Source organism: Balaenoptera physalus (assembly GCF_965194825.1).
Source record: "Balaenoptera physalus genome assembly, chromosome: 8".
NCBI lineage: Eukaryota > Metazoa > Chordata > Mammalia > Artiodactyla > Balaenopteridae > Balaenoptera > Balaenoptera physalus.
Genome location: NC_138887.1, coordinates 121,802,246 through 121,829,002, shown reverse-complemented (window position 1 = coordinate 121,829,002; position 26,757 = coordinate 121,802,246). Strand labels below are relative to the sequence as shown.

The window sequence follows — 26,757 nt, the reverse complement described above, 5'->3', positions numbered from 1 at the left end:
TGGAGGGCACAGCCCCTGTGACGGGAGGGCTGCAGGGCCCCCCCTGAACGCCCCAAGACCCGGGCAAGGCGTGTCATTCACGGAGAAGCCCCAAATGAGGAAATTCTGCCTGAAGCCAACATTACCTGATGTTTCCGAAACCACAAACTGGTTCAGGTGGCGCAGAGTCAGCGGCCCCGAGCGCAGTGTCCCCGTGCAGTTGGTACCCAACCAGGTTCCTCTTGGTTGATGCACAGCAAGCCAAACGCCGAGACACCCGGGTCTGTTGGCGAGGCAGCCAAGCCAGGAGATAGGAGGGCAGATCTCAGCTCTGCGTCCCGGAAGGGAAGGGAAAGGGCTCGGGGTATTTACGCGATAACGAATAAAGAAGCAGGGCCACCTGAGGCGTGGGGAGAGCGGGGAAAGGTGACTGATGATTGGAGAAAGGTGCGGGACTCCTTCTGCGCAGGCGTAGCTGGGCTACGGTCTAGAGGGCGCTGGGCGGGCCCTCGCGCAGGCCCGGCTCGGGAGTCGGTGGTCCCATCCGGCCCCAACCAGCTCAGCTCCAACTGGGCGCAGCTGATTCCAAGTTGCCGGGAAACAACCCCGGGCAAACAGCTTATTGCTTAGGCTACGTGCTGCCTGGTGGACACTCAAGTCTTAACTGACCTTGATTAGTGAGGGCAGGTGAAAAGAATTTGATTCGTGACCCACGGATTCGCAGTCAGATGTCTGGGCTGCAGGTGGCCTGTGGCAGCTGTACGGTCATGGGGGGTCGGGGCATCCCCCTCCACCCAAGGCCACGACCCGCCGCTGGTACCCCAGGCGTTCTCCGGGACCTTGGGCGCTCACCAGTCGGCCTGGAAATGGAATCCAGGCTCAGGCTGCAGGCAGGGACCTGGGGTGGAGGGCCAATCTGCCCTGCTGGGATCTCGAGTTTTCCTTAGTCCCCAGCTGTTTCCTCACCCCAAGGAGGCCTGTGATAGGGACTCGACGATCGATCACCAAGGCGGGCGGGGTCCCCGAGCAGGTCCTGGGCGAGCGAGGCCTCTCCTGCCCGCCCCCGGGTCCCCAGCTCCGGAGCACGAGGCGGCGGCCGGGAAGAATGAGCCGGACTGAGCCGAGAGCCGGCGGGCGCTGCCCGGGGCGGGGTGGCCCCCAAGTGCCCGCCGCTGCCCTCAGGCCGGGCTCGCTTCGCGGGCCGCAGCTCTGACTCAGGCCTGCGTCCTCACCCAGCCGCCGCCCCCGCGCCCGCCCCTGCAGCTTCCGGCGCGTGGCCCCCGCGGGCGGCCGTCCCCCGGAACGCAGGCTCCGCGCGCCCCCTGCGCCCCCTGCGGGCCGGGCGCGCAGCCCCGCAGGCGCCGAGCCCGCCCGCGCGCCGCTCGCCCCCGGCCTCGGGAAGGGCCCGGCGCAACCTCGCTGTGGCCCCGGCCCTCGGCTCCCGGGGTCTTGGACGGGGCCCGGCGGAGTCCCGCCCGCTTGCTCCAGGCTCCGCGCCTCATGGCCGCCGGGGCCCACCTGCCCCTCCCGGTGCGGGGGCTGCGGCGCCCCCGGCGCGGTGGGAGCGGACGGCGCAGGCGCAGACGGGGCTCACCCCGGCCCCCGCCCCCCGCGGCCAGCCGGTGACCCAGCGCCCGGCTCACGCGGCCCGCGCTCCCGGGGAGCCTCGGCCCACCCATCACTTTCCCGCGGACTAGGGCCCGCCCACCTCCAGCGCCTGGAAACCTGTTTCCCAGAGATTTTTCAGGTTGTAGTTCAGGAAACTTGAAATGCAAATAGCCAGGCATCTTTCCAGCTCTTTGGTTAAAAAAAAAAGAATTCTAGTCGTTCTGAATAATATCAGCTTCAGTTTACTGACGACTGCAGCCCAGGACATTCCACCGACGCTCACATCACCGTTCCCTCTGAGTTAGTCTCTGCCTCACGAAGGAGGAGCTTGGGCCCTGAGAGGTTAGTTAGGACACTTGCCCCAGGACACACAGCAGGCAGGTGGAGGGTGGCCCATCTGACTCTGAAGCCTGTGGCCTGCCCGCGGTGCCCGGCCTCTCTGTCCTCATGGCCTCTCCTTGTCGGAGTTGTCCTCTCTGGGAGGCCAGGGGACCGGATGGCTGGTCCAGGGCCAGCCCAGCTCCTCTGAGAAGCTCCCAGCCTGCCAGGCGCAGCAGGTGTCAAACCATTCTTGCTGGTTGGGTTTGTACATCACTCGCTGAGCATCGGAACTGTGTCCGTCCACTTGGTCCTGGGAGGTGGGAGAGCGTGTGCCAGTGAGCCACGGATCCCCACCAGCAGAAAGCCCGCCACTCTCCCAAGGGTGTTCTTAGGACATTTACCCTCCGTGACTGGCAGGATATTTTGGTAAAACCAAGTTGTCGGTAGTAAAGATGGCTTCCTCAGGACAAACTGTGGTCGAACCCAAGTTCGTGTGCCTGACGCACAGTGAGGCCGAACAGAATTTGGAGCAGAGAAAGTTTCATTGCAGGGGTCAAGGAAGGAGAATGGGCAGCTCACGCTCAAAAAGCCGGAAGCCCCCGACGGGTTTCAGGGAAGGGTTTTTCTAGGCCAAACTGGGGGGAGGGCTGCACCTCCCCCTTGCCATTAAGCTGCATTTTGCGATTTTCTAAAATTAAAAGGCCTTCAGTGGCATGGGTGAACCCCTGAGAGACACAGGAGCGCTTGCCTGGGTTTCGAGAGGGAGCTGGCCACTCAGCCCCACTCTGCACAGGGCTCCTGCGGGCGTGTGCAGCCAGCCCTGTGGCCTTTCCCCGACCAGGGAGCCGACGGCAGGCCTGCGGACGGTTCCTGGCGCCTCCCGGCTCTCCCGAGGTGGATGTTGGGAGAATCCGGGCTCTCAGAGACGCCTGAGGAAGGGGGGAGCCCTGCAGGGCCCGGCGGTGCTGCGGCCGCCCCCTTCCCAGGAGCGCAGAGGACACGGTGGGCCCAGCTCCCGTTCCCTCCAGAAGCAGCCTCGCCGCTGGAGCTGCCTCTCCTGCCGAGGACGGGGTGGGAGGGGCAGGGCTGCTCCCGGAGCCACAGGCTTCTGCACTCCCGGAGGGCTCCTCTGTCCTTGCGGCCGCCCTCCAGCCCCGCTGCCTTCTTCCTCCCCCCACGCCCAGATTATTCCCTGGTAGGAAACCCTGCTTGAGGGACTGAGCCGTATCGCTGCCTCCCACCCCCCGTCCTAACTTAGCGCCAGTACCTCCGAAGGGGACCTAATTTGGAGGTCTTGTCTTCATCACCACAGATGAGCAAGTGAAGATGAGCTCGTTAGGGTGGGTCCTAATCCAGTGGGAGGGGTGTCCTCATGGAAAGGGGAAGCGTGGACACAGGCAGGCCCACAGGGGCGATGCCGTGTGACAGCCGGAGTTCAGCTGCCCCAACCAAGGGACCACCAGACGCCGGAGGGAGGCTTTCAGATCCCTCCCTGCAGCCTTCAGGCGCCCCGCCCCGCCGACGCCCCATCGGGACTTTGGCCTCTAGAATCGGGAGAGCACAAGTTTCTGCTGTTTAAGCTGCCCGGTTTGCGGCACTATGTTATCAGCAGCCCCAGGCAACTAGTACCCCTGCCGTTCTTTTTTACAAATAATGCAACGGAAGTTCAGAAAGAGCAGCAGAGCAGCTGGTCCGCCGCCAGAGCACGGTGGAGCCACGCTCACCCCGATCCAGAAGGGCAGCCCACCAGGCCTGCTGCCACCCCTGCACCCCCTGCGCCGGGCCCCCTCCTGTGCCCGCCCCCCACTCTCCTATTCCCGCCGGGCTGGGCCCCTCTGAGCTGTGGAGTCAGCAGGACTGCTCTGGGGAGAGGGTGAAAGGGGGAGAGAGAGAATCTTACCCTTCCAAGCAGAGGAACTCAGCACTGAAACTCCTCGGTAACTGACTCTTTATACAAAGGGAACTTGGAAGCAGTTGATTAGGTCCCTGATCCTAGTGATTGAATAACTGAAGACACATTTGCCGGGTTTGTGCTGAAGTGCCCACAGCTGCGTGCTGTGAGATTGATGAAGCCTGAAGAGTTTTGCATGAGCACGAGCGTTGCTGAGAGGCTGTGGCCCCGGAGCGGGGAGGCCCCATCCACCGTTCATGGCCTTTGACTTGCACGGGGCTCCCTGGACAGCCTGCTGCCAGCTAGTGAGCTCAGTGAAGCTCCAGAGAAGCTCCAGCCCCTCAAAGTGCTCCCCTCCCCCAGAACAGCAGAGGGTCCGCCTGTGGGGTGGGATTCCCAAGGCTTGAGAGCAAGTGGTGGTCCCACCTCCGGGGGCAGCTCCCCACACCGTGTCCTGCCAGCTCCTTCTGTCCCCTGCTGCTCACAGCCCAGCGCTGGTCCTGTGCGGGGAGGGAGGACAGGACGCAGGAGAAATCAGCGCTTTCCCTGCCCCCAGGGGCTTGTCGTCGGGTGGGCAGGAGTCAGGCTCTATTTCAGGAAGATCCCCGGTGCCACTGAAGACACAGGGCCACGATGGAGAGTGTGGTTTTGTTAACCGCCCGTAACGCCTCCCTCTGCTGACATCCTCCGGCCCTAGAAGCCCCGTCCCATTGACTTACCACATTAGCCACAATTAAGGATCCCCGGCCAGGAATCTCAACACTTCTAAGTGGCCCGAGAAGGGATTTCACATGCTCTGGGGGCCCAGGCACATGTCCCTCCTTCTCTGCCGCCCCCAGCATGGAGCGCCCACCTTGTGACCCGGGAGTCTGCTTGACCTTCAGGGACCAGAGAGGAGGAAGGAGAGGACAGACAGGGGCCTCTGGAGGATGTCGTGGGAGCTGCCACGTGGCAGCCTTGGGGACTCTGGCTCAGGTTCTGCGGGGCCATATCATTCAGTGCGGTGCTTCTCAGACATGTGTGTGTTTGCGTGTGTACACGTGTAGGTCATCGTCCTGGGGCTCAGGGCTCTACTTTACAAAGGGCCTGGTGGATTCTGATGTGCATCAGAGTTGAGGGTCTTTGATCTAGAGGGTGTGACCAGTTCAGGCTGTTCTGTTTCCAAATGTTGCTACCATACTTGTAGTGGCTTCAGAGCCCATCTGGGAAACACTAAGACACAGCTTATACTGCTTCAGAGGATGCCTGGCAGGCTGATCCAATGAGAGATTTCCTAGAAAAGAGGCCTGAACCGAACAGGAATTGGAAGCATCCATGGATTTGTCGTTTGCTCAGAATCTAGACCTTGACACCCTTTCCAGCAAACCTGGTTCTGTGTTGGCCAGGGGCTGTGCTTGGGGCCCAGTGCTGGTGCCCAGAGGAACGTGCTAGACCCAGGAGGGAGGCCTGGGCTTCGCTTATCATGAAAGGAAACAATGCAAGGGGAAAGCAATGTAGGGCTGTAGCTGCCTTGCTGTGTGATTTTGGGCAACTCCCTTGCCTTCTCAGGGCTTCTGACCCCTGTCTGTGTAGTGTGAGTGATGAGATTCAGATGGTGAATGGCTTTTTGGAGCCTGTGGTTTGCAGAAGGGAGCCCAGGCCTCTCAGGACCAGCGCCCAGAGACCTGCCCGTCCAGACCCCCTGAGAAGCCCCACCCACGAGGCAGTGTCCCCAAGGCTGGGTCCTCTCCCTCCCACTTGCCCCCAGGGTCCCCACCTGCTCCTCGGCAGCTCTATTTTCTCTCTAGAATGCCTGCGTGAAGATGAGAACCACGTGTTACGGACTGAACGTGCGTCTCCCTCCCACCCCCATTCATGTGTTGAAGCTCTAACTCCTAATAGGATGGTTCTTGGAGATGGGCTTTTGGGAGGTGATTAGGGTTAGATGAGGCTGTGAGGATGAGGCCCCCACGATGGGATTAGTGTCCTTATAAGACAAGGAAAGACCAGCGCTCTCCCCCTCTTTCTGCTGGGTGAGGGCACAGCCAGAGGGTGGCCATCTATGAACCAGGAAGAGGGTTCTCACTGGGAACCTAATTCGCTGGCACCTTGAGCTTCAACTTCCAGCCTCCAGACCGTGAGAAATAAATCCCTGTGGTTTAAGCTGCCCCGTCTGTGGTGCTTTGTTCTGCAGCCCTAGCTGACTGATGCACACCCAAATCAGTGCAAGCAGAGTCTGCTTCCCCAGAGCCGGCTGGAGTGTGGGGGCCGACCACCCTCACAGGTGCTCCACGGAGACTGAAGGCAGACGGGGGAGCGGGACAGCTTCTCGGTGGGAGAGGGGCCTCAGGGGTGCCCTGCGGGCTGCGGCAGGGCTCTTACTGCCTAGGGGATGTATTAGGTTTTCCCCAGTTGGTCCCAAGTTGGAAGTGGGGGCAGACATTAGGAAACTGTCAGATGCTGACCGAGTCCTGGCCGCCCGGGGCTGGTTGCTGCAGGTCGCGGGGCAGAGTTCTACGTGTATACACGCTCTGGACATCCTAAGTGTGTGTACCGCGCGCTGACAGGCTTCCTGTTCCTTCCTCTTGATTGTCCCGAGAGCTCACAGCCACGTGCTGACAGAGGAGGCCCAAGGGCATCTCTGAAATATCCTTCCAGCCTCTCTTGTGACACTGAGGTTTTTAACAGGGGCTTCGGGAAGGCAACTGATCCTTCACGAAATCATTTTTCTGGGACTGACAGGTCAGGCAAGAGGGGGGGCAGCGTGTGTTCAGGCCAGCGGTACACACACGGCGCCCCTGTGAACGAGGCAGCTGTGTCCCAGGAGACGCCGGGAAGAAGGATGCCCCCAGGTTACGGCTGTGCTCCCTGTACTGGGCTCTGGAGTTCCACAGCGTCATGGTCTTGTTAAAACATTTTAAAACTAATTAAAAATGGAAACAAGCAACCACAGTCCCATGTGTCACACACTTCACCTCACACACACAGGGCGGGTGCAGGCTCCCGGCTCTCCCAGGCCGGCTTCCCACCGCGTGGCACTGGGGCGGTCCCAGTGATCAAGGCCAGTGTCTGCTTTCAGGGCCGGTCCTGGCAGAAGGCGGCGGGGAGGAGGTGGCCTCCTTCCTGGGCGAGTGGGGAGAGGCCGGGGCTGCTCGCGTGACCGCGGGCGGGAGGCTGACACACTGGGCTTGGGGTGAGCTCCGCTGCATCTGGCTTTTTCGTTCTATCTCCTCCGCTTCTTGATTCTTGGTCAAGAAGGGTGACAGCATTCAGCTGGGGTGACTGGACTGACAGCCAGTTTCTCTGAGGCAGCAGCTGCTTGATGGTTTGGAAGGGTTTATTTAACCAACCTCTCTGCTTTCAGGCTGGGCTACATCAGACTTACTGAATTAACAACAACAAAAGTGAGTGAATTTCCAACAGAGGCAGGTTTTTCTGAAGTTTTCTAGCAGGCAATGCAGTGGCCTCAACTGACAGCCAATTTTACTCTCAGTGTTAGGGAACACCTCTGTGGCTTCACCCTGAAACTTTTAAGATGAAACTCAAATTCTCTTTTCTGGTTGATTTGGGACTTTGATGTATTTGACTGGTCCTGTTCTTCCTACCATCAAGCCGCTGCTACCACAGATGCAGGTTTTATGTGCTGCACACAGGCCCTTGAGGACGCATCAATGAGTACTTGAAAGACTTCTTGAACATCTGTACACTTTCTAAGGTGAGATGGTGGAGGATAAGCAAGAAAAGAGCTATCCAAGTGGTAAAATAATGTTTTATTCCACGGATGAACAAACACTACCATGCCACATCCTCGCTCCCTCCTGCCAGATCTTGTGGCCAGAGCTGGCCTCCCTTTTCAGACTGAGTCAGCTTTGCAGTCGGTCGAGCCCATTGAAATAGCAAAAGCATGGCCATGTAGCGCTGAGTGGTCCTGCCGGTCGGCACATTCACCCTTTTCCCAAACGGTGACGCATCCCCTGAAAAAAAATCCTGGGACGGAGAGCTTCCAATCGAACTAAGTACAACTGACATTCAAAGCTTGTGTAGATGAAACCCAAACCCCCAAACACCAAAAGTGACATGGCCGTATCTTCTCTGCTGATAAGAATGTCACGGAGCATCCCTTCCCAGGGGGACCGGGAGCTGGAGAAATCCGAACGGACACTCAGGTTGTCAACAAGCTCCAGAGGAGATGACGGTCGTCAGTGTATTTCCAACAAGCACTTGTAGAGAGAGCAGCTCAGCCAGGCTGTGGGCATGCAGGCAAAACACGACGAAAACCAGGCGGAGGGCAGGGGACGCGGTGCGACGCCTGACCGCATTCCCGTCTTTATCTACAACAAAGTGAAATATACACGGGCTGCTGGCCGTGCACCTGGTCAGAAGATGTCTTACAAGGCTAGGGACATCGACGACACTGCTTGCGTGCGGCAGGGAGGGACAGAGCCACCCCAGGGCGGGGGTGACACCGGCGCGGGCCTCACTTGCCTCCAGGGTTCCTGTCACCCCAGCACACGTGACAGACCTGGAGGTGGAGTCAACACTTTTTCTGTTCATGTTTTTTAACCAAACGTCACCTGAAAAGACTTGACGGCTTATCAGGGAGGAAAAGGATGGGCCTAAGGGCACCGGGAGATGAACAATGCGAATCTAAGCCAGATCCTAATGCGGCCTGGTGGGAGACAGGTTTTCTTTATGACTTTTTTTAGTGAACAGTACTGGATGTTTTGTTCCCTCTCAGTGTTCTGAAATGTCTCCACAAAGTCTAAAGATGACGTTGAGGAGAGAGCAGTTAGTTACTTCTGATCCGTTTCTTTATCCAAACAAGTGCAAAGCCTACATACTGACTGAACGAAACAAAGCAAAACAAAGCAAAAAACAAGAGGCACAGCAAAGCAACCCCATGACCAGAGACAGTGTCAGGTAAAAACCATAGAAAAATACGAATTAATTCCGTAAGGTTAACCATTAGCGTAGCTACAGTAACACTTCGTACAGCCCCTTAAAATGCAGAATCTCCTAATTACAGAAAGGAGCAAGCCAATCTACGAACAAGTACTGGGAAAATAATTGTGCTCTAGTTGGTCCATGGCGCGGTGACGTTAGACGGGGTGTGACGCTCTCGAGTGGAGCGGAGGCCGGGTCTACACGCTCCCGCTCGCGAGCTCCGATTCCAAGGCCAGCTTCTGCACTGCCATCCATCCTTTGCTTTGCTCCTCGGGGAGGGGTCGCGGGGAGGTACCCGTCACGCTGGGGTGGCGATGGTTCCAGGCTCCGTGGAAGCCCTTGTGAGCGACGATGCATCTCCACCCGGGAAGGAGCTTGCTTCTGGGGCAAAGCTGCCTTCAGGACCAGAAACACGCATGCTGGGAAGGCGGCGCTTCCCGCCCGCAGCCCAGGCCCCCGAGGGAGAGCGAGGCGGGGTTCCCGGTCGGTGCCACCGTCCCAGGAGGCGCCAGGCTGTGCTTCGGGCTGGCGCGCTCAGTCCTCCTCCTCGTCCTCTTTTGCTGCGGCTGCCGGGAGTTTGTCCTGGATCCGGAAGCAATCCACGAAGAAGCTGATGAGGGCTCGGTACAGGTGCTGTTGCAGCGGGGCGCTGCTGAAGTAGTGGCTCTCGTCCGGGTATATCTGCAAGAGAGGCATGAGGAGTTACCCCGTGGCCGCCCTCCGCGTGGGCTGGCGTGCCGGTGAGACTCCGAGCCCCACAGCCCGGGCTCCGCACGGCCGGACTCTCAGCCTGGAGGACATTTCAGGGCTGCTTCTCCTCGTGGCTTTGCCAGGTGGAGGGTGCCCTCAGCAAATCAGGGACGGAATCAGAAAACACATCGTTTAACAGACTCTGAATGCCTCGCTCGCTCCGCTTGTTTGAATTTGCAACAGGGATCCAGGCTCGGGGACCACAGAGGCAGCGAGCGGCCCAGGCCTCCAGGCATCAGGACTCCCAAAGAAATGGGAAGAATTCCGTGCTGCCTCTATAGCCTTGGTGAGCGTGGGGAAACCCTCGCTCCCACGGGCACCTGCGTTTGACTCACCGTGTGACGTGCACAGGGGGCTTTCCTGGACCCCGGTGTCGAATGCAGATGACCTCGTCATAAAATCTAGCTCATTGAGCTCTGTGAGAATTAAATGATGGAATACCTCTGAAATGCTTAGAACGAGGCCTGGGACATAGGCAGGGCTGAAAAGATGGCAGCTAATCATTCCGTCCCAAGCCTGTGTTCTCTCCATGACACCAGGCTGCTTCCTGCACTTTGAACCCTGTCTTCCTCTCATGTCTTCAGGTGATGACACTCACCTTTATTTTCGTATTTATGAAGGTGGTCATTGAGATATTATATGTACCTCAAACATCAAATAGTACAAAGGGTTATAGAGCAGAAGTACGTCTCCTCCTACCCGGGTCCTGGTCGCCTGGAGCCCTCACCTGGAGTTGTCACCTTTACAAGCTCATCGAGTGAGTATCTGAGACACTCGCCGCGCCTGCACAGTGTCCAGTGGGACCTGGGGTGGGTATCGCCCAGCACCTTGCTGACTTCGCTTCGCCTGTATCTGGGGAGGGGTCCACACCGGCAGGCAGAGCTCTCCCATCGGACCTACCGTGGCTGCATGGCGTGCATACGACGTACTTAGCGTTGTACTGTGACCTGAGCTTTCTCAGAAGGAACTCCAGTGTCACGTGAACTAAGCCCCTCCCTCCGCATTCATCAGCACGCAAGCCGACCTCCCTCCCTGCGGGAAGCTCCCCGACCGGCCAGCGCACACTGGCCCTGTACCAGACAGCCACGCAGCAAAGCCAGGGCTGGGAGACAGAGGCAGGCAGCGCTGCCTTGCTCCAAGGGACGGGGCCCTGGTTGAGGAAGTCTCCCGTTTATCCTGAACCTGAGAAGACCACTGGGGTCACACCTGTCTCACCAAGTGAACCAGAGGGCGGGAAGGAGATGGAAGAAGTTTCCAGAAGCAGCATCGTGCATCGCTGGAAAGCACCTACACTAGAGCCGGTGGGTCAGCACTTGATGCCAGTGAGGTCAAGGCTGTGAGTCGGGTTCTTGGGAAGGACAGTGCTCTCTAACTACTGCTGCACCACCGAAGGTTCTGGAACATCCAGCCAGTATTTAGCAGAGGTGTGCTCTCCGGGGGGAGGCTAGTGAAGCCCAGGCTGCGCTCATCGGGGTGGGACAGCGGCCCCCTCTTCAGCGAGCATGGGGGTGCGGCTGCTGCCCCGCCTTTGCTCATCAGCCGGGGACGGGGGTGGGGGGTGGGGGCGGTGGCGGAGCCTAAAGGGGCTTAAGCACAGCCTGAGTGCAGAACCGAGAGGCCATCAATCGGCAGAAAAAGCAAGCACCGCCCATCTGTCTGATCTGACGTGTCCCTGAGCATCTCCGATGGCCGAGGCAGAGGAGTGTTTGCAGTCATGGGTGGCCGGGTACCACTCAGCCCCTCCTCCGCGGAAAGGCACGCGTGAGGCAGGCCAGGCGTGCAGCGCTGTACCTGTAAGCTGTAATTCGCCTTCCCCTTAATGAGCTGCGTGATGAGTTCTGCGGTGTGCTGGAAATGGATTTTTTCTGTTTAAAGAAAACAAGAGGAAAGCGTCAGAAGCCGTAACACCACGGAGGGCGACGCTTTCGCCGAGGCGCCGTGGCCAGCGTCGGGGGCTCACCGTCGGCCGTCGCGTGGATGATCAGGAACTGCTGCCCTTCCAGCGTGGACACCCGGTGCGCCACCTTGGCCATCTGCACGTGGGCGAGAGGGGGGTCAGCGCCCACCGCGGGGGTAAGGGATGAGCCCAGGGACCCTGACCCGGAGGGTGAGGGCCGTGCAGTGTGGCGGGCACAGTTCCTGGAAGCCCCGTGGAAGCTCTCAGGGGCCTGGGCTTTCCCAGCCTCAGCCCCTTTTAAGGAGGAAGGGGAAAGGAGAAGGTCTAGGAAGCAGGGAGAAAGGGTCTCCTCCCCCTGCAGGTGGCCTGGGGCCTTCATTCAACTGCCGCCACTGGGAGGTGCTGCCCTGGCCAGACCGTCCCGTTGTCCGTGCCCGGGCTTCAGCTCTGAAGCCGCAGCCCGGCCGGCAGCAGACCTCTGGCCTCCTCAGGGCCAGTGAGGAGATGCGTGCGTGACGTCCACACTCGGCCGGCCGACGGTGAGGACCAGGAGCTGGTGTCAGAGGAGCTTCCTGCTCCCCCATCAAGGGCTTCTTCTCCGGGGGCAGCAGCCGCCGCGGGGGCAGGGCGCCAGCGGCCGTCCACCCCCGAGCCTACCGACCCCGGGACGGACTCCTCCACCCTAAGCCGTCCCCACCTGCCGCCTTGTCCCTCCGGTTCCAGGGTGGGCAACCAGGCCGATCTCGGAGCGGTCACGTCACCCCGGTGAATGACGCGGGAGGGAGAGAACACAGGCCGCGGGAGTTAAGAGGGGGCGGGGCCTGGAGGGGGGAGGGAGGGAGCGGTTCGGAGACGAGGCTGGCCCGCGTCATCGTCGCCGGGTTCCTCGTGTTTGCCAAGTGGCGGCTCTGCCCCAAACGCACCTCATACGCTCTGTTGTCAAGTCCGTGGAGGCCCAAGTACCTCTCGGAAAACGCAGACGCTGCGCAGAAGCAGAGGAGAGCGTTAGGCCTTGGCCTCGGGGCCCCGCTGGGCTCCGGGGGCCGCCCTGGGGCCGGGGCTGGGGGCCGGGGCCGGACTCCCTTCCACCTGCCCGGGGAACGTCTGCTTCTGGAGAAGCGCCTCAGCCCCGTGGGTCTTTACGACGTTGCTCGGCCGGCGCCACAGTGACATTTAGACCTGCTAGTGTTGGCGGTGGGATTGCAGCACGACGGAAACCGAATTGATCTGATCCCGAAATGAACAGGATTCACACCCCGCCCCCACCTCATTTCAACGCCCAGAAGGGGGAACAGATACGAAGAGCAAATTTCCATCAGGGTTCCCTTATTTTCAGAAAGTGTCGGCTGCCTCCGCTCTGCCTGCCCCCTGGCTCAGGTCCAGGGTCTCGTGAGGACCCAGGCCGCCCCGTCAGGAAGTCTGGGAGCCCAGGGCACCGAGCTCCTTCTACAGGTACAGGGAACCCTTAGTTAAGTCCAGGAGACCACGTGGGCTCTCCGCTGTCCCAGGCACAGTGACACATCAAGGCGCGGGGTTGGGCGCATTTGTGTGCACTCAACTCAGGCAGATTTGAAATAGCTTGATTAAAAACCCCGAGAAAGTCTCACTGAATTTGAAAAAAAGAGAATATGTTACACGGATTCCCATGGGACAATAATTTTAAATTATTAAAATTTGGAATTAGGGGAGTTCCTGTAGGATTTTGAGTTGTAATGTGCATTGAGCACTTGCAAAAATCAGCACATCTGCGGTGAGCCTTTCGGCTGCCAGAGCCGGTGAGCTGCAGACACGCCGGTGCCCCTGGACGGCTCCGCGGGGTCCACGGGTGCCGAGCTGGGGCGCGGGAGGGTGCGGCCACGGAGCGATGCTGGTTCCTCTGCCCCGAAGGGACGTCAGGCCCCCAGCAGGGCTCCGCACACCAGCGACCAGGAGCCCCCGGATTCCCCGTCAGCCTGGCTCGGTGCCGGCAGTTGGGGCCGAGGGCCGAGACTCCCTGCCGCCCTGACCCGAATGCCAGCGCCCAGAGCCCACAGAGAGGGCCTCGCCGACATTCAAAAACAGGGTGACGTCACAAAGCCCTTCACGTTCAGAGAAAAGAGGCTGGCTGACCGGAGGGAGGGCCCCCAGCAGTGCCCACAGAGCCACGTCCGTGCAGCTGCAGGTGGGGTCTGCCCGCCACACCGGGAGTCCGGCCGCAGAAAAGGAGCTGGCAGGTGCCGGGGAGGAGGCGGGCGGAGGGCGGGCCAGAGCCACCCAGGCCCCTGGGCAGCAGCTCCCCCAACCCTTCACCCGCCCGCAGACACCCCGCGCCGGACAGAGACCCAGCGCAGGGCCCCCGCCGCACTCGGGGTCAGAGAGGAGGGGTGGGGGCGGCCCGAGTCCCCTTCCCTTCCGCTCACGCCACCCCCATCACTGCACGCACGAGCAGAGGCGCTGGGCACGTTCTGGCTCCTGGGCTCTTGTGTCGGGAACGCGACCGAGGGGCGGTGGTGGGTTGACCACTTCCCGAGCAAGTGGGATGCACCCCTCTCCCCCCGCCCCCAGGCCCTGTCTGTGAGGTTCCACCGCGGGCCTCGCCACCCGGCGGGTTATGGGACTGGGTGCCGAGGGAGGGAGGCCTCGGGGGGGGGGGGTGCTGGGTGGGACCAGCGCCCGTCCGGTCGGGGTCCCTACCGTAGAGCTTGAAGTCTGTTATCGGGGAGAGCGCAGAGCCGCACGTGAAAACCGGGCCTTGATTCTCGCCCTTCGCTGGCAGGATGTAAGCGCTCAGGTACCCACCGTAATCCTGGGAACGAGCGGAAGACAGAGAGAGGGGCAGGACAAAGTCAATAACTCACCCATGAGAACAGCTTCAGACAAAGAGGTCAGTGGCTCAAGCAACCACTGTCGTAGTTTGTTTTTTTTAAAAAATTTAACATTGAAAAATTATAAGGGAGGTAAGAAGATGAAAGCAAGCGCCTTTCCAGCTCAATATAACGTGAGGCAAGTATCCCCCTCCTGGGCCTCGTGTTCGAGTGACACGAGGATGAAAAGTGGCGGGGACTGAGGAGGGTGACTGGGGACCGGAGTGCGGTGTGTAGCGTGGGACGCCTGTCAAGCGTCTGACGCAGCGTTCCCTGCTGCCTCTCCCTTGCCTACAGGCAGAGCCAGCCCGTTTTCTGTGATTCTGAGGGCGGGCCCATGAGGAGCCAATCTCAAAGGGCTCCAGCACTGGTCGCCATGATGCTCAGCTCAGGGGTCTGCTCGGGACAGATGTCCGCACGTGTCGTGTACGTGGGTCAGTCCTTCCTTTCCTGTACTGCCCTTATTTGGGGCTGACATGAAAGACCCCAATTTCAATGTGAGCCTTCCAGAGAGAGTAAAGCATTACACCATATCTGCCGTGGGTGCTGGCTGGTCCAGATGCGCCTGTTTCCTGCAAGACCCAAAGGGAAGGGGGCGCAGATGTGATGTCCTGCTGAGCAAAGGTGGGCGGGGAGAGGAGCGAAGGCCCAGAGAACCAGGGTGTGGCACGGGGACTGTCAAAGGTGTGGGCGTGTGTGAGTGCGTGTGCTGAGGTGAGAGGGTGGCGTGTGTAGAACCCACATACCTGATGGAGACTGTCATGTCCATGCCATGCCAAACTCACTGTAGAATTAACTGTTTTTGATCAATGTATTTAAGTTTGTTATATTATAATAGTGCTCCTTCAGTAGAACAGGAATATCTTAATGACAATAAGAGTCTTTTTGGTTTCTGGCAAATAATATTCATGGTCAATGGAATCTCCAAGCCTTACCAGTCATTCTGCAGTTTGTTTTTTAAAATATGTTGACTGACAACATCAAATGCTGGTGAGGATGTAGAGCAACAGGAACTCTCATCCGTTGCTGGTGGGAATGCAACATGGTACAAACACTATGGAGACAGTTTGGTGGTTTCCTACAAAACTAAACATCCCCTCACCATATGATCCCGTGACTGCACTCCTTGGTATTTTCTCTAAGAAGCTGAAAACTTATATCCACACAAAAACCTGCACATGGATGGCCACAGCAGCTTTGTTCGTAATTGTCGAAACTAGCAAGCAACCACGATGCCCTTCAGCAGGCGAGTGGGCGAACTGTGGTGCATGCAGGCAGTGGACTATCTGGTGCTGAAAAGAGATGAGCTACGATGCTGTGGGAAGATCTGGAGGAACCTTAAATGCTACGTGAGAGAAGCCATCTGGGAAGGCTCCACACTGTGTGATTCTGACTCTGTGACACTCCGGAAAAGGCACAGCCCTGGAGACGGTAGAAAGAGGAGTGGCTGCTGGGGGAGGGGAGAGAGGGGTGAAGAGGTGGAGCTCAGAGGATCTTCAGGGCAGAGAGACTGCTCTGTGCGACCCCGTAATGATGGAGACACGCCATCACACATCTGTCCAAACCCACAGAAGGTACAACCTCAAGAGGGATCCCCCATGTAAACTCTGGGTTCTGGGTGGTGATGATGTGTCAGTGCAGGTTTGTCAACTGTAACAAAGGTACCGAATGGTGGGGTTTGATGGTGGGGGAGCCCGTGCATGCTGGGGGGGGGGGCAGGGGGAATTATCTCAAGCGTGCTGTGAACCTGAAACTGCCGAATGCCCGTCAGCTAAAGGAATCGATGGCTTACTGCCTCGGAGGGGATGCAATCACAGAGTCCATGACCCTGTATCTGAGGCGCCATTCAAAGAGGCGGGGACCCATCAGGCAGAGTGGATAAGGGCGGCGACCAGCAAAGAGTACCACACACAGCCTTGGCCTGTCTCTGGGACGGGGCTGCGGGCTGCGTTCTGAAGGGCGTGTGGGCCCCCGTCCACACAGCACATGACGCCCCGGCAGCTGAACCTCCCACTTGTCCAGAAAGCCTCTTCGCCACTCCCTGACTCCTGCGTCTGCGTCCACAGGGACCTTTGAAAGGTCCAGGCGCTGGGGCCATGTTCAGGTGCCCACGTGGAAAGCAGCCAGAGGAGGGAGGCCAAGCTCCCAGGAGCAGAGGGCATGTCTGGGGAAGAGCCGAGACTGGACAGAGGCCGACCTGGGCCCGGGCGCCCTGCCCTGAGCCGTGGTCAGTCTGTGGGGCAGTAACTTTCCCATGGGGACGGGAGGTAAGAGCTGACCCCCCAAGTTACGCTGTAAGTGATCCAACTGGCTCTGAGCCGCGCAGGCCGGGAGTGGCCTCCGCCAGCACAGAATGAGCCCTAGGACTCGGCGTCCAGGCTCTGATCCGTCCCCTGGGCCCTCCCTTTGCTGCTGCGCCTCCCGTGCGGGTGTGGGATACACAGCACGTGTGCTGGGACCTCCACAGGGCGATGCCTCGTCTCAGATGCACACGGCTCCCTCGAAACCCTGGGCTCAGAGGTGATGACATAACAGGTATCTCTCCGGTTACCTGTTCAAACCTCCACCTGCCATGGGGTCACTGCGAGGCCCCTCTGCAGGGCCTGTTCTCTCAGAGGGAAGACGGGTCTGTGTCTATCTCTCTGTGCTCCTGCCTTGAGACCAAGAGCCCGCGGGTCCAGGCCACCTAGCAACGGGGGAGGGGGCCAGGGCGATAGGAGGTGGTCCTCCAGGGACCCAACTCCCAGCCACGGCCCCACCACACCCGGCTACAGCCCTCGGACATGGGCCACCCCTGGAAGCGTCTCTGGTTTGACAGTTCAGGGCACGAACCTCCCCACCCCCTCCCTACCACGTAAGTGAACCTGCTAAATCAACGCGGCTGTTGCACAGAAAGACCTACAGAAATAAAGACTCCTGCCTCCCCTTCTCTCCTGGGGCACCACCCCGAGAACCACGGCAGGCTCGCCTGAAAAGTAATCAGCAGCCTCACAGAGCGCTCCCACAAGGATCTGGCTTCTTTTTCCCTTTCCTTCCAGACAGTGTGAAAAAAACATTGATACATGAGCTGCTCAGATGAGGGCTCCCTGTGCTGGAGTCACTGAACATCTTGAGTTATTTGTAGTGAGGTGGATGGACCTGGAGTCTGCCATACAGAGTGAAGTAAGTCAGAAAGAGAAAAACAAATACCGTATGCTAACACATATATATGGAATCTTAAAAAAAAAAGGTTCTGAAGAACCTAGGGGCAGGACAGGAATAAAGATGCAGCCGTACAGAACGGACCTGAGGACACGGGGAGGGGGAAGGGTAAGCTGGGACGAAGTGAGAGAGTGGCATGGACATATACACACTACCAAATGTAAAATAGATAGCTAGTGGGAAGCAGCCACATAGCACAGGGAGACCAGCTCGGCGCTTTGTGACCACCTAGAGGAGTGGGATAGGGAGTGTGGGAGGGAGATGCAAGAGGGAAGAGATACGGGGATATACGTATACGTATAGCTGATTCACTTTGTTATACAGCAGAAACTAACACACCATTGTAAAGCAATTATACTCCAATAAAGATGCTAAAAAAAAAAAAAAGGCTCGCAGGTGGCCAGAGCAGAGATGTTCCCAGTGAATCAGGGTCAGGCCTGGGGGTGGTGCAGGTCAGGGCCTGAGCAGGGGGTGTGCAAACAGGGGCCAGCAACCTCACCTTCCCAAACACGGCCACGCGCGTCTTGTCAATGTACTGCTCCTTCAGCATCATCCTGAAAGGTCAAGGAGACGGGGGAGTTAGTGCATGCCACGGCTGAGTCGTGCAACCTTGGGGTCTAGAGTCGTGTTTTCCAACCATTTCAACGATGAAAACCCCTACTTTAATCAAAGGAAATATTGGAATTCTAATATCATTGGTCATTGCTTTTACTTTTTTAGTGAGCCGTATGCCCACACGCAAAGCTCAAAGCGCCCCTGCCATCACTGTGGGGCAGCCAGGCGAGTAAAGCTTGCTGGTTGAGAACCGGGAATGCGAAGCAGCAGAGGCTGTTCTGGAGACTCGCAGGCCCGCCTGGGTCCCCGTCTCCCTCACTTGGACCACGTTGACTCCCAGCCACCAGGCTCTGGGAGGGTCCTCCGGGATCAGCAGGGAGAAAAGGCTCTCCGGGTGCTAGTCGGCTTTGAGTCAGGGCACTGGGTCCCCCTTCACCTGCAGAGTCCTCTGTCCCCAACTCCTGGGAGGGGTCCCTGTCTTGGACCTGTTTGGTGGCAGAATCACTCCTGCCTTGAGCTCTGCCTTGGATGCCACCAGCTCGGCGCCCAGGCTGGCGCTGCCCGGTCCTGCCTTGTCCCTGCCCGCATCTCACTGCTCTCCTCGTGGTCCCTTGTTTCCCCCCCAAAGTGGCTGGAATCTTTCTGGGTTCTGGACCCTCACTCGGCAGCAGGAGTCCTGCCACCTGCTGGCCAGTAACTGGCTTCTTTCTGAGTCTTCCTGCTGCCTTTCTCCATCTGTCACCACCGCGAAGCCTCCTCCCCCCAGCTTCCTGTCACCCCAGTCTGGGTATTGCCCGGTGATTATTTTCTTGCGTCTGCTGTCTGAAGCCACCCCATCCCCTCTGACCGCCCTTCTCAGCCTGGGGGACTGTAAACCTCCGGGTCCTGGGCCCTGAGAGTGCCCTATCCTTCTCCAGCCAACTCTCCAAGGACGCCCACGTCCTGGGACCCGGCCTGCCCTTCATGATTGGAGCAGCGCTTCTACTATGATGTTGGAAGCAAACGGACCCCGTTCCTGGGGGTGGGAGGGGTGAGAGGGAGGGCCCAGCGCGGAGCAGCAATTGTCCTGACTTCTCACGATGATACAAATTCAGGTGACTTTTGTACTTTTATTACAGTCGGCCCTCCGTATCCACAGGTTCCACACCCACAGATCCAACCAACTGCTTACTGAAAATACTGAAAAAAAAATACAGAAAATTCCAAAAAGCAAAACTTGAATTTGCAGCACCTTGGTAACTATTTACACAGCATTTACATTGTACTTACAACTGTCTACATTGCATTTACACGTAGGGGGCATTATAAGGGATTGAGAGATGTGTGTATCTTAAGTACCCAGGAGGATGTGTGATGGTTATGTGCATATGCTCCACCGTTTTACAGAAGGGGCTTGGGCATCCGAGGACTGTGGTACCCACGTGGGTCCTGGAACCGGTCCCCAAGGATAACGAGGGCCAACTGTGTATTACTGTTTATTTTAATATAACGAGTTTCCCCAGAGTATTTGTGGAAAATTGATGATTCATGCATGTTCATTCTGTGGATTGATCTGTTTGATTCCATTTCAGAATACTAGTGAGAACAAGAAAACTGGCCCTACTACCTTCCCCTCCTCCTCGTCCTCCTCCCCCCACCCCTCTTTCCCATCCATCCCTTGAGCGTGTGTCATCTGTAAGCCTCAGTGCCAAGTCTTAGGGATAAAGGCTAATTCACAGGCCTTATTGTCAGAAGCTTCCACTCTCAGAGTCAGGGTATCTTGTGTCCAATTCCTGCTCAGCTACTAAGGGGCTGTGGGACCTTCAGACATGTCACTGAAACTTTCTGGGGAGAAAGAGAACAGGCTCCAGACGCTGGGACACCAGGCTCAGTGCGGGGTGAGGTGCAGGATTGCAAAAAGCAAGCCAACTGCGAGTCTGCATCCTACATGGGCCTCCCTCGGCCTCTCCCAGATGCAGGTGCTCGGGAATGGGACGCCCAGGCTGGAGAAGCTGACCGCCCCTGGAGAGGATACACACCATATCAAGGGGTGTGGGTCTCTCCAATGAAGAGCTGGATGCCCTCCACCACCCTCGGTAAAGCCCACCTGCCAACAGCTCACAATCTGCACACAGAACTGGCACCCCGGTTAGTACCTCTCTTATGAATGAAAAGGCAGCCAGGTTTCATCAGAAATGTAAAGAATCTTCCAGATGAGAGAGTCCAAACCAATACCCAAACAACAACAACAACAAAAAAAACCCAGAAAAATTCAGGAATCCAGAGGGAACAGAGATAATTCAGTGAACAGAAGAAACTCGACCTAATATATCTAGAAAGACAAAAAATATTGAACCAATCAGACAAGAATAATATGCTCTTGGATGAAGAGAGAAGGCTAGGGAATTTGAAGTGTCATGCCTGAAAATAAACATTCAACAGAAAGGCTGGAATATAGGAGAGAAAAGGTATGATGAAAATAAACCGGAAGCACCAAAACAGTACAATAAAAGTTCCAGAAAGAAACAACAGAGAAAAGAGAAATTATCAACACATTATAGTAAAAACTTTCCAAGACTGAAGAACAATTATTCCCCAGATTGAAAAGTCCCATACCAATGGCTGAAATTTCAGGATACCAGGATTAAAGACGTCCTTCTTCTGAAAAGGAGAAAGAAGCAGGCCATCTACAAGGATCAGCAAATAGAATGACATCGTTTTTCTCACCAGCAACACGTGGTGGACGATTCCAGGGCCTTCTAGATAGAAATTATTTTCTTTGTAGATTTTATATCTAGATAAACAATAATTTCAAATGTGGGAATAGAATAAAGACATTTTGAGATGCTTTCTAGATATATGAAGGAAAAAGTAAATAAAAAGGGAGACATATATCTGTTGCTCTTTGGCCCATGACCCAGGGTGTGTGCAAAGGAGCCAACACAGGAGAGTTGTGAAAAGGGCCTCAAAAGTGACCCTATAGACACGTGGTCCACGTGGACCAGAAGGAAGGGGACTCCAGCGCAAGAAAAGAACGCTGGCGCTGACAGATTACCAGTGCGTGCGAGCATCTGGGAAGAATACGAACAGGAGCCCGAGCGGCCCGCAGGAACAACTGGGAGTGTTGTGAGCAGGTACCAATACATAGAAAGTTACCCAGATGAAAGACAAAGCAACACTTCAGGAAATATCAAGTGATGTAAAGGAGAGCAGGGCACGAAGAGACCCCCGGGGTCTGAGGTCAGCACCGTTTACGTAGTGGGCCTGCGCCTCAGACTGTGGATCTAACCAGGCAGTTGGTGTAACAGTTCTGGGACGATGCTGGTACAGAGCAGCTAAATCCTCACCTGCGACAACAGGAAGTCCTGTGATGAGAAATCGCGACGTGATGACACCTGCGCTCAGAAGAGCGGAGATGGACGCTTGACGAAGGGGATCATGCGGCTGGGGGTGGTTGTCTCCGCGAAGCAGGGCTGGTGGGGGGTTGGGTGAAGGGCAAGGGAATTTGTGTGGATCATTTAAGCCTTTGTTATGGGTTGAATTCTGCAAAATACGTTGAATTTCTAATCCCTCAAACCTTGGTATGGGACCGTATTTGTCAACAGGGTCCACTGCAGATGTAATTAGTAAGTTAAGATGAGGTCACACTAGAGTGACTCGTGTCCTTGTAAGAGGAGAAGAGACACAGAGACCCAGGGAGGACACGGCCACTCGAAGATGCAGGATTGGAGGGGCGCGTCTACAAGCCAAGGATTGCCAGCAACCACCGGGAGCTGGAAGAGGCGAGGAAGGGTCCTCCCCCACAGGTGTCAGAGAGAGCGCAGCACTGCCCACACCTTGACTTTGGCGTTCCAGCCCTAGGACACTAACACAACACTTTAATACTTTTGCTTTTTAAAAACATTGTGCAGGGCTTCCGTGGTGGCGCAGTGGTTGAGAATCTGCCTGCCAATGCAGGGGACACGGGTTCGAGCCCTGGTCTGGGAAGATCCCACATGCCGCGGAGCGGCTGGGCCCGTGAGCCACAGTTACTGAGCCTGCGCGTCTGGAGTCTGTGCTCCGCAACAAGAGAGGCCGCGACAGTGAGAGGCCCGTGCACCGCGATGAAGAGTGGCCCCCGCTCGCCGCAACTAGAGAAAGCCCTCGCACAGAAACGAAGACCCAACACAGCCATAAGTAAATAAATTAATAAAAAAATAAAATAAAATAAAACAAAATAAAAACATTGTGCAGGTATCATAGGATAGCCTGGCAGACTTCAAGTCACGTCTCCAGGCTTAGGAGTTGGAGGTGTGTGCAGGTGCACACACACACACACACACACACACACTCACACAGCCTAGGTTGACCTTCAAAGCACGGCAGGCATGCCTACACACGTGGAACCATTGAATACGTTTCTCCAAGTTTCTGAATTCTCTTCTTATGACCCAAATCCTTGATACACAGACGTGCGTCTGGGAATGTCTGGTGAAATGGTCAACCTGGTCCCATGAGGATTCTGCCCCACGGCCTGAGGTCCAGACCACAATTGCTGGGATCGTGTAGCAGTCTGCGGAGACCACGGAGCATGGAGTGAGCCACGTGAACCTCAAAGGGCATGGGGCCGGGGTCTCAGGCGCCATGCCAATTCATAAAATATTTCGGATTTGTATTCTCAGCCCTACTTCCACATTCACAGGCAGCCTCTGGTCTCCAGCAACCCCTTCATTTAATTACCTGGCGATTCACTTCCTGATCTAAAAACCACAGGCCTTGGTAATGATCCTCATTTGTGAAGTACTCAGGAGTCTCCCAAGGAAAATAGTTTTTTACAATATCAAATATTGTTACTATCTTGTTGCTGTATTTCCACTCATCAGCCGGGCAGTTCCTGCGTGACGGCTGTTTCCTGGTGAGCAGTGGAACCCCGAGACGGAGGAGCCCGATGCAGGCGTGGGAGGTTCCATCACTGGGACGCTCCGCGGCGCGGCGAGACCCCGGCGTCCCTCTCGATGGAGCAGCCGCTGAGCTCTGCCCCACGCCAGGGTTCGCAGAGGCCCCGAGGGAGGACGGGGGAGGCTCCAGCCTCCAGAGCGCGTCTGGGGGACGTGGGCTGACACCCTGCAGCAGTGCTTGCACCTTCCAACCTTCCACGGGTCCACACCGTCTCAAGCTGTCCCCGCCAGTGACCGGCATGGGGTCCTCCGAGGCCCGCCTCAGCTTGGCAGAGACGCTCAAAGCCCAGCTGCCACGGGAAGCCCGCTCTCTGTGTCCCGTCCTTTCCCGTGTCAGAGCCCCTGCACGCTCTGGGCCCCGCATCCTGCACAAACACACCTTCTGCACGTCTAAGTGTGTGTTGGCACCGCTTCCTGGGGACCCACGCTGACGCAGGTGTCGCGGACCACACAGCTGCTCTCAGCACCTTCAGAGTCAGGGAGCCTCACAGCCAGAGACTTGGTGGGGCAACAAGGAGGGGCCAGCGGGAGGAACGTGGTCAGCACATTTGTCCTGCCCTCTGCGGGGGGCAGCAGAGCGTCGTGAGGGCCACAGAACTCACCGCCCAGCTCCACGTCCATCTCCGTATCTATTCACTTACAGAGCTCGCTGACCCTGCTGCAGAACTGCTTCCTCCACGGCATGGTGCTGCCCCTGCCCAGCCTCAGCCCCAGCATACCCCCCACCGATCCCCTGGATCTTCCGAACCCCGCCCATGCCTTTGAAGACATGCACGTTATTTCTCTCTCCTTAAGTCACGCCATTTGAATGTTTCCTGCCAGGACTCTGGCCCACAAAACCTGCTACACCGCTACCAGCATCAGGGTTCTGAAAAACAAAGGTGGCCTTGTCACCTCCTTGCTAAACTCCTGAGAGACCTCTGCTGCTGGGAGGGCAGGCGGCGGCTCCGGAAGATGGTGTGGGAAGGTCTCAGCCCACCCGTCTCCAGGTGTCCCCTGGCCCCAGCACGGCCCACACTGGGTTTACAGGGGGCCCTGGACCTCATGCGCCTTTGTGTCACGGGGACCGTTGCTCCCAGCATCTCGTCTGTGTGGAATGCACACTCGCACTCCCGTGGGCAAATCCCCACCACCCTTTGAGGTGAGGTCTTGGCAGAAAGCCACCTCCCCCTAGAAGCCCCTCCAGGCAGGGCTGTGCTCCTCTGCTCCCAGACCACCCGTTCGCATGGCCCTCGGCCTGGCCTGGGAGGGACATGCTTGGCAGCTGTGGTCGGGGGAGACCCCCTGGGCTCCAGGACTTCCTCCAGGTGATGGAGGACGTTGGGACAACTGCCCGGGGGTGGGGAGCTTTGGGGAGCTAGGGTGGGGGGCTGGTCTCAAGGTCTCTTAAACTGAACAGACGGGGCCAGTTCTTTCTAATGAAAATACAGACCCAGATCCTAAACAAAGCTTCGTAGAGTTCTCCATGGCTTGAGACACTTGGGCATCAGCTTCCGGAGAAGCTCTGCGTGGCTGCTGACGGCTGTAAGGCCTGCGAAGGTTTGTGTTCCTGTTCCTGGAAGCCTCAGTGGCTTAAGAGCTGACATTATTTACTGTTGTTCTGGAACAGGTTCTGCCCTGTTTCTGAACAGATGGCCGATCAATCCCTTATTTTTAGAAACACCGTGAGTATGAAACAGCCTGTGCCCTCTCGTCCCCTGCTCAGAGTGGGGCGGCCACACCAGCCAGGCTGGCAGGATGTCTGAAGGACGCCGCGTCCTACCCCAGGGCCTCGGAGGGCCCGCGAGGACGCCGGGCTTCCTGGGAGGAGTCAGAGCAGGGCGGCAGGTGGGGAAGGACGAAAAGAGGGGGGCTCCGAGGGAGGGGGCTCTGCGGTCATCCTTGTCCCACGCCTCTCCCGAGCCTGACCTGGGCCCACGTGCTTCTCCAGAGGGCTCCCTGTGGCCCACGTGCCACTGCTGCCTCTCCTTCCCCGGCTGTGCTGTCACCACCCTTCCTTCCTCCGCCCGGGGTGGTGGACCGGTCCCCAGCCCACCGGGTCTCGGGGGGTTGCCCCCACTGCCCCTGGGTGATGCTTCTGGGTTCTGGAGTTGGCAGGGAGACAGAAGGACAGTTTGTTGGGTGCCCCTGGGGAGGCTCCTCCCTCCCTTCCTGGACGTTTCTGGAAGTGGCTCAACCTGCTGGCAGTGCTCTGGCAGCCGTCCTGTGAGCGTGAGGAGAAGAGGCTCAGCACAAGGCCCTGTGCTTGGCTGGGCGGAGAGACGAGAGAGCTGGGCCTTCAGGGGCACCGTTGGGTCCGTGAGCAACCAAGCTGAGGCCTGATGTCCCCCTGGACTTCCAGCGCCAATACAGTGTCGTGTTTTTAAAGCACGTTTAACATTGTGTGTGTGTGTGTGCGCCTGTGTCTGTGCTGTTGTTAACTTCCAGGCAAAAGCATCCTGACGGGCGTGCTTTCCCAGACTCTTGGGTCCTCAGCCATCTCTCCCACCCCTGTTCTCTGCCTGTAACACATGCCGGTCTGATCAGGTCGCCTCTCTTCACCAGCTCACGACTCCCTTGAGCAGAGTGGGCCATTCGTTCATGCACTCATGGTTTCATCCACTTAGAAATTATTTACTGAGACACACCACGTGCCATCAATCTTTTTAAAAACAAGAAAGAAAATGTTCTGAAAAGTCAGTAAAGTGAAATCTTTTAAACCTGCAGAGCATACAGTCATGATGACAGATGGGATGCAGTGTCCAGCTTTCTTACAGCCCTTCAGTCAACACTTATTCATCTGGGTGCCGTATGCCGCCCTTTCCAGATGCCCAGCGTCCAACATCGCACACCCCGATTCACAATGAGGATGACAATCGTGCGACATGCCCTTCTTGTCCCTCCGAGCACCGGAGTCTGTGGGCCTGGCTGCATCTCCCGGGTGAAGTCATGTTTGGCCCTACTGTCCACTGTGCCGTAAAACTGTGAAAACTCTATTTCTACAGATGCGCCTGCAGGCCAGTTAGTCGGGCACAGGTTCTTGATGTCTCTTATTCCGGGGCAACAATAAAATTCAATCAATAACTTTGAGCATCGGTCCCCTGCACTAAGCCCCTTTCTGTTCTCAGTGACACTCTATCAGTCCTGCTGCCTCGGTGACAGGGATGTGAAGAAACCAAGGGATGAAACTTGCCCGTCAGTGGGGCTGAGCGGGGGTTCTGACTTGCCGCCTGGAAGCGCAGGGGGTCCTTCCTCAGGAACGCGGTGAGCCGCTGCGTGGCTCCAGCCCCACTCAGTCCTCACTCTCTCGTGCCCCCAGCCCGGTTCTCCCCCCGTGATCAGCGGCCAAGGTCTACAACCACAGCACGCCCACGTCACGGTCTCTGCACCCGGTTTCAATCAGCGAAACGGACAGGCCACCGAGCTATGTGATAGCGAGGATACAAGTCTTTGGGAGAAGATTACTAGCAGGAATTCACTGCGGAACTGCCCGAAGACTTTGTAAGTACGAGCAAATCGCAGGTGAAATGTGTGTTGACAAGAAACACGCGTCTGGAGAGGACCACGGTGCAGCCCAGGTAGGAGCTGCGGCCGCCCCCTCCCCACCTCCCCCCGTTCCAGCGGTGCCTCCGGGGGCCCTCACCTCACAGCCTCCATCTGGTCCTTCTCCTCCAGCGAGCCCAGCCTCCGCTTCACCTCGTGCAGCAGCTTGGTCCCTTGGAAGCCGCTGCCGCGGCCGTCGCACTTGACCACCACGGCCCCGTGACTGCTCACCATCACCGTCTCCCAGCTCACCTCAAACTTCTCGGCCACGCTCTGGCTCCCCGGGGCGCCATCCCTGGAAAGACAGGCCAGGCCTTGGCACGTGGCTTGCAGCAGCGGCTGGTCCAGCCG

The 26,757-nt window shown here is 57.6% G+C and overlaps 1 protein-coding gene and 2 long non-coding RNA genes across 10 annotated transcripts in view; 1 reads left to right on the top strand and 2 right to left on the bottom strand.

The window, feature by feature from the left end:
- Window positions 1–1,310, bottom strand: part of LOC309666397 — a 44,188-nt gene extending 42,878 nt beyond the window's left edge. For 2 of the 3 annotated variants that reach the window (XR_014267071.1, XR_014267072.1), the window contains exon 1: window positions 126–720. This is a non-coding gene — a long non-coding RNA (uncharacterized lncRNA). Of the gene's footprint in view, window positions 1–125 lie in introns of all 3 variants that reach the window. The other variant, XR_014267070.1, reaches the window with a different exon arrangement.
- LOC309666401 overlaps window positions 1–26,757 on the top strand; it is a 445,852-nt gene that overhangs the window by 4,100 nt on the left and 414,995 nt on the right. The window lies entirely within an intron of this gene.
- Window positions 7,534–26,757, bottom strand: part of DPP6 (dipeptidyl peptidase like 6) — a 1,128,731-nt gene continuing 1,109,507 nt past the window's right edge. For all 6 annotated transcript variants that reach the window (XM_082473772.1, XM_082473771.1, XM_082473774.1 and 3 more), the window contains exons 20-26: window positions 26,507–26,701; window positions 17,913–17,967; window positions 14,043–14,154; window positions 12,293–12,351; window positions 11,433–11,505; window positions 11,264–11,337; window positions 7,534–9,403 (exon numbers count right to left, since the gene is read on the bottom strand). In XM_082473772.1, coding sequence (XP_082329898.1) covers window positions 9,257–9,403; window positions 11,264–11,337; window positions 11,433–11,505; window positions 12,293–12,351; window positions 14,043–14,154; window positions 17,913–17,967; window positions 26,507–26,701 — 715 coding nt within the window. In that variant the 3' untranslated portion in view covers window positions 7,534–9,256. The remainder of the gene's footprint in view (window positions 9,404–11,263; window positions 11,338–11,432; window positions 11,506–12,292; window positions 12,352–14,042; window positions 14,155–17,912; window positions 17,968–26,506; window positions 26,702–26,757) is intronic.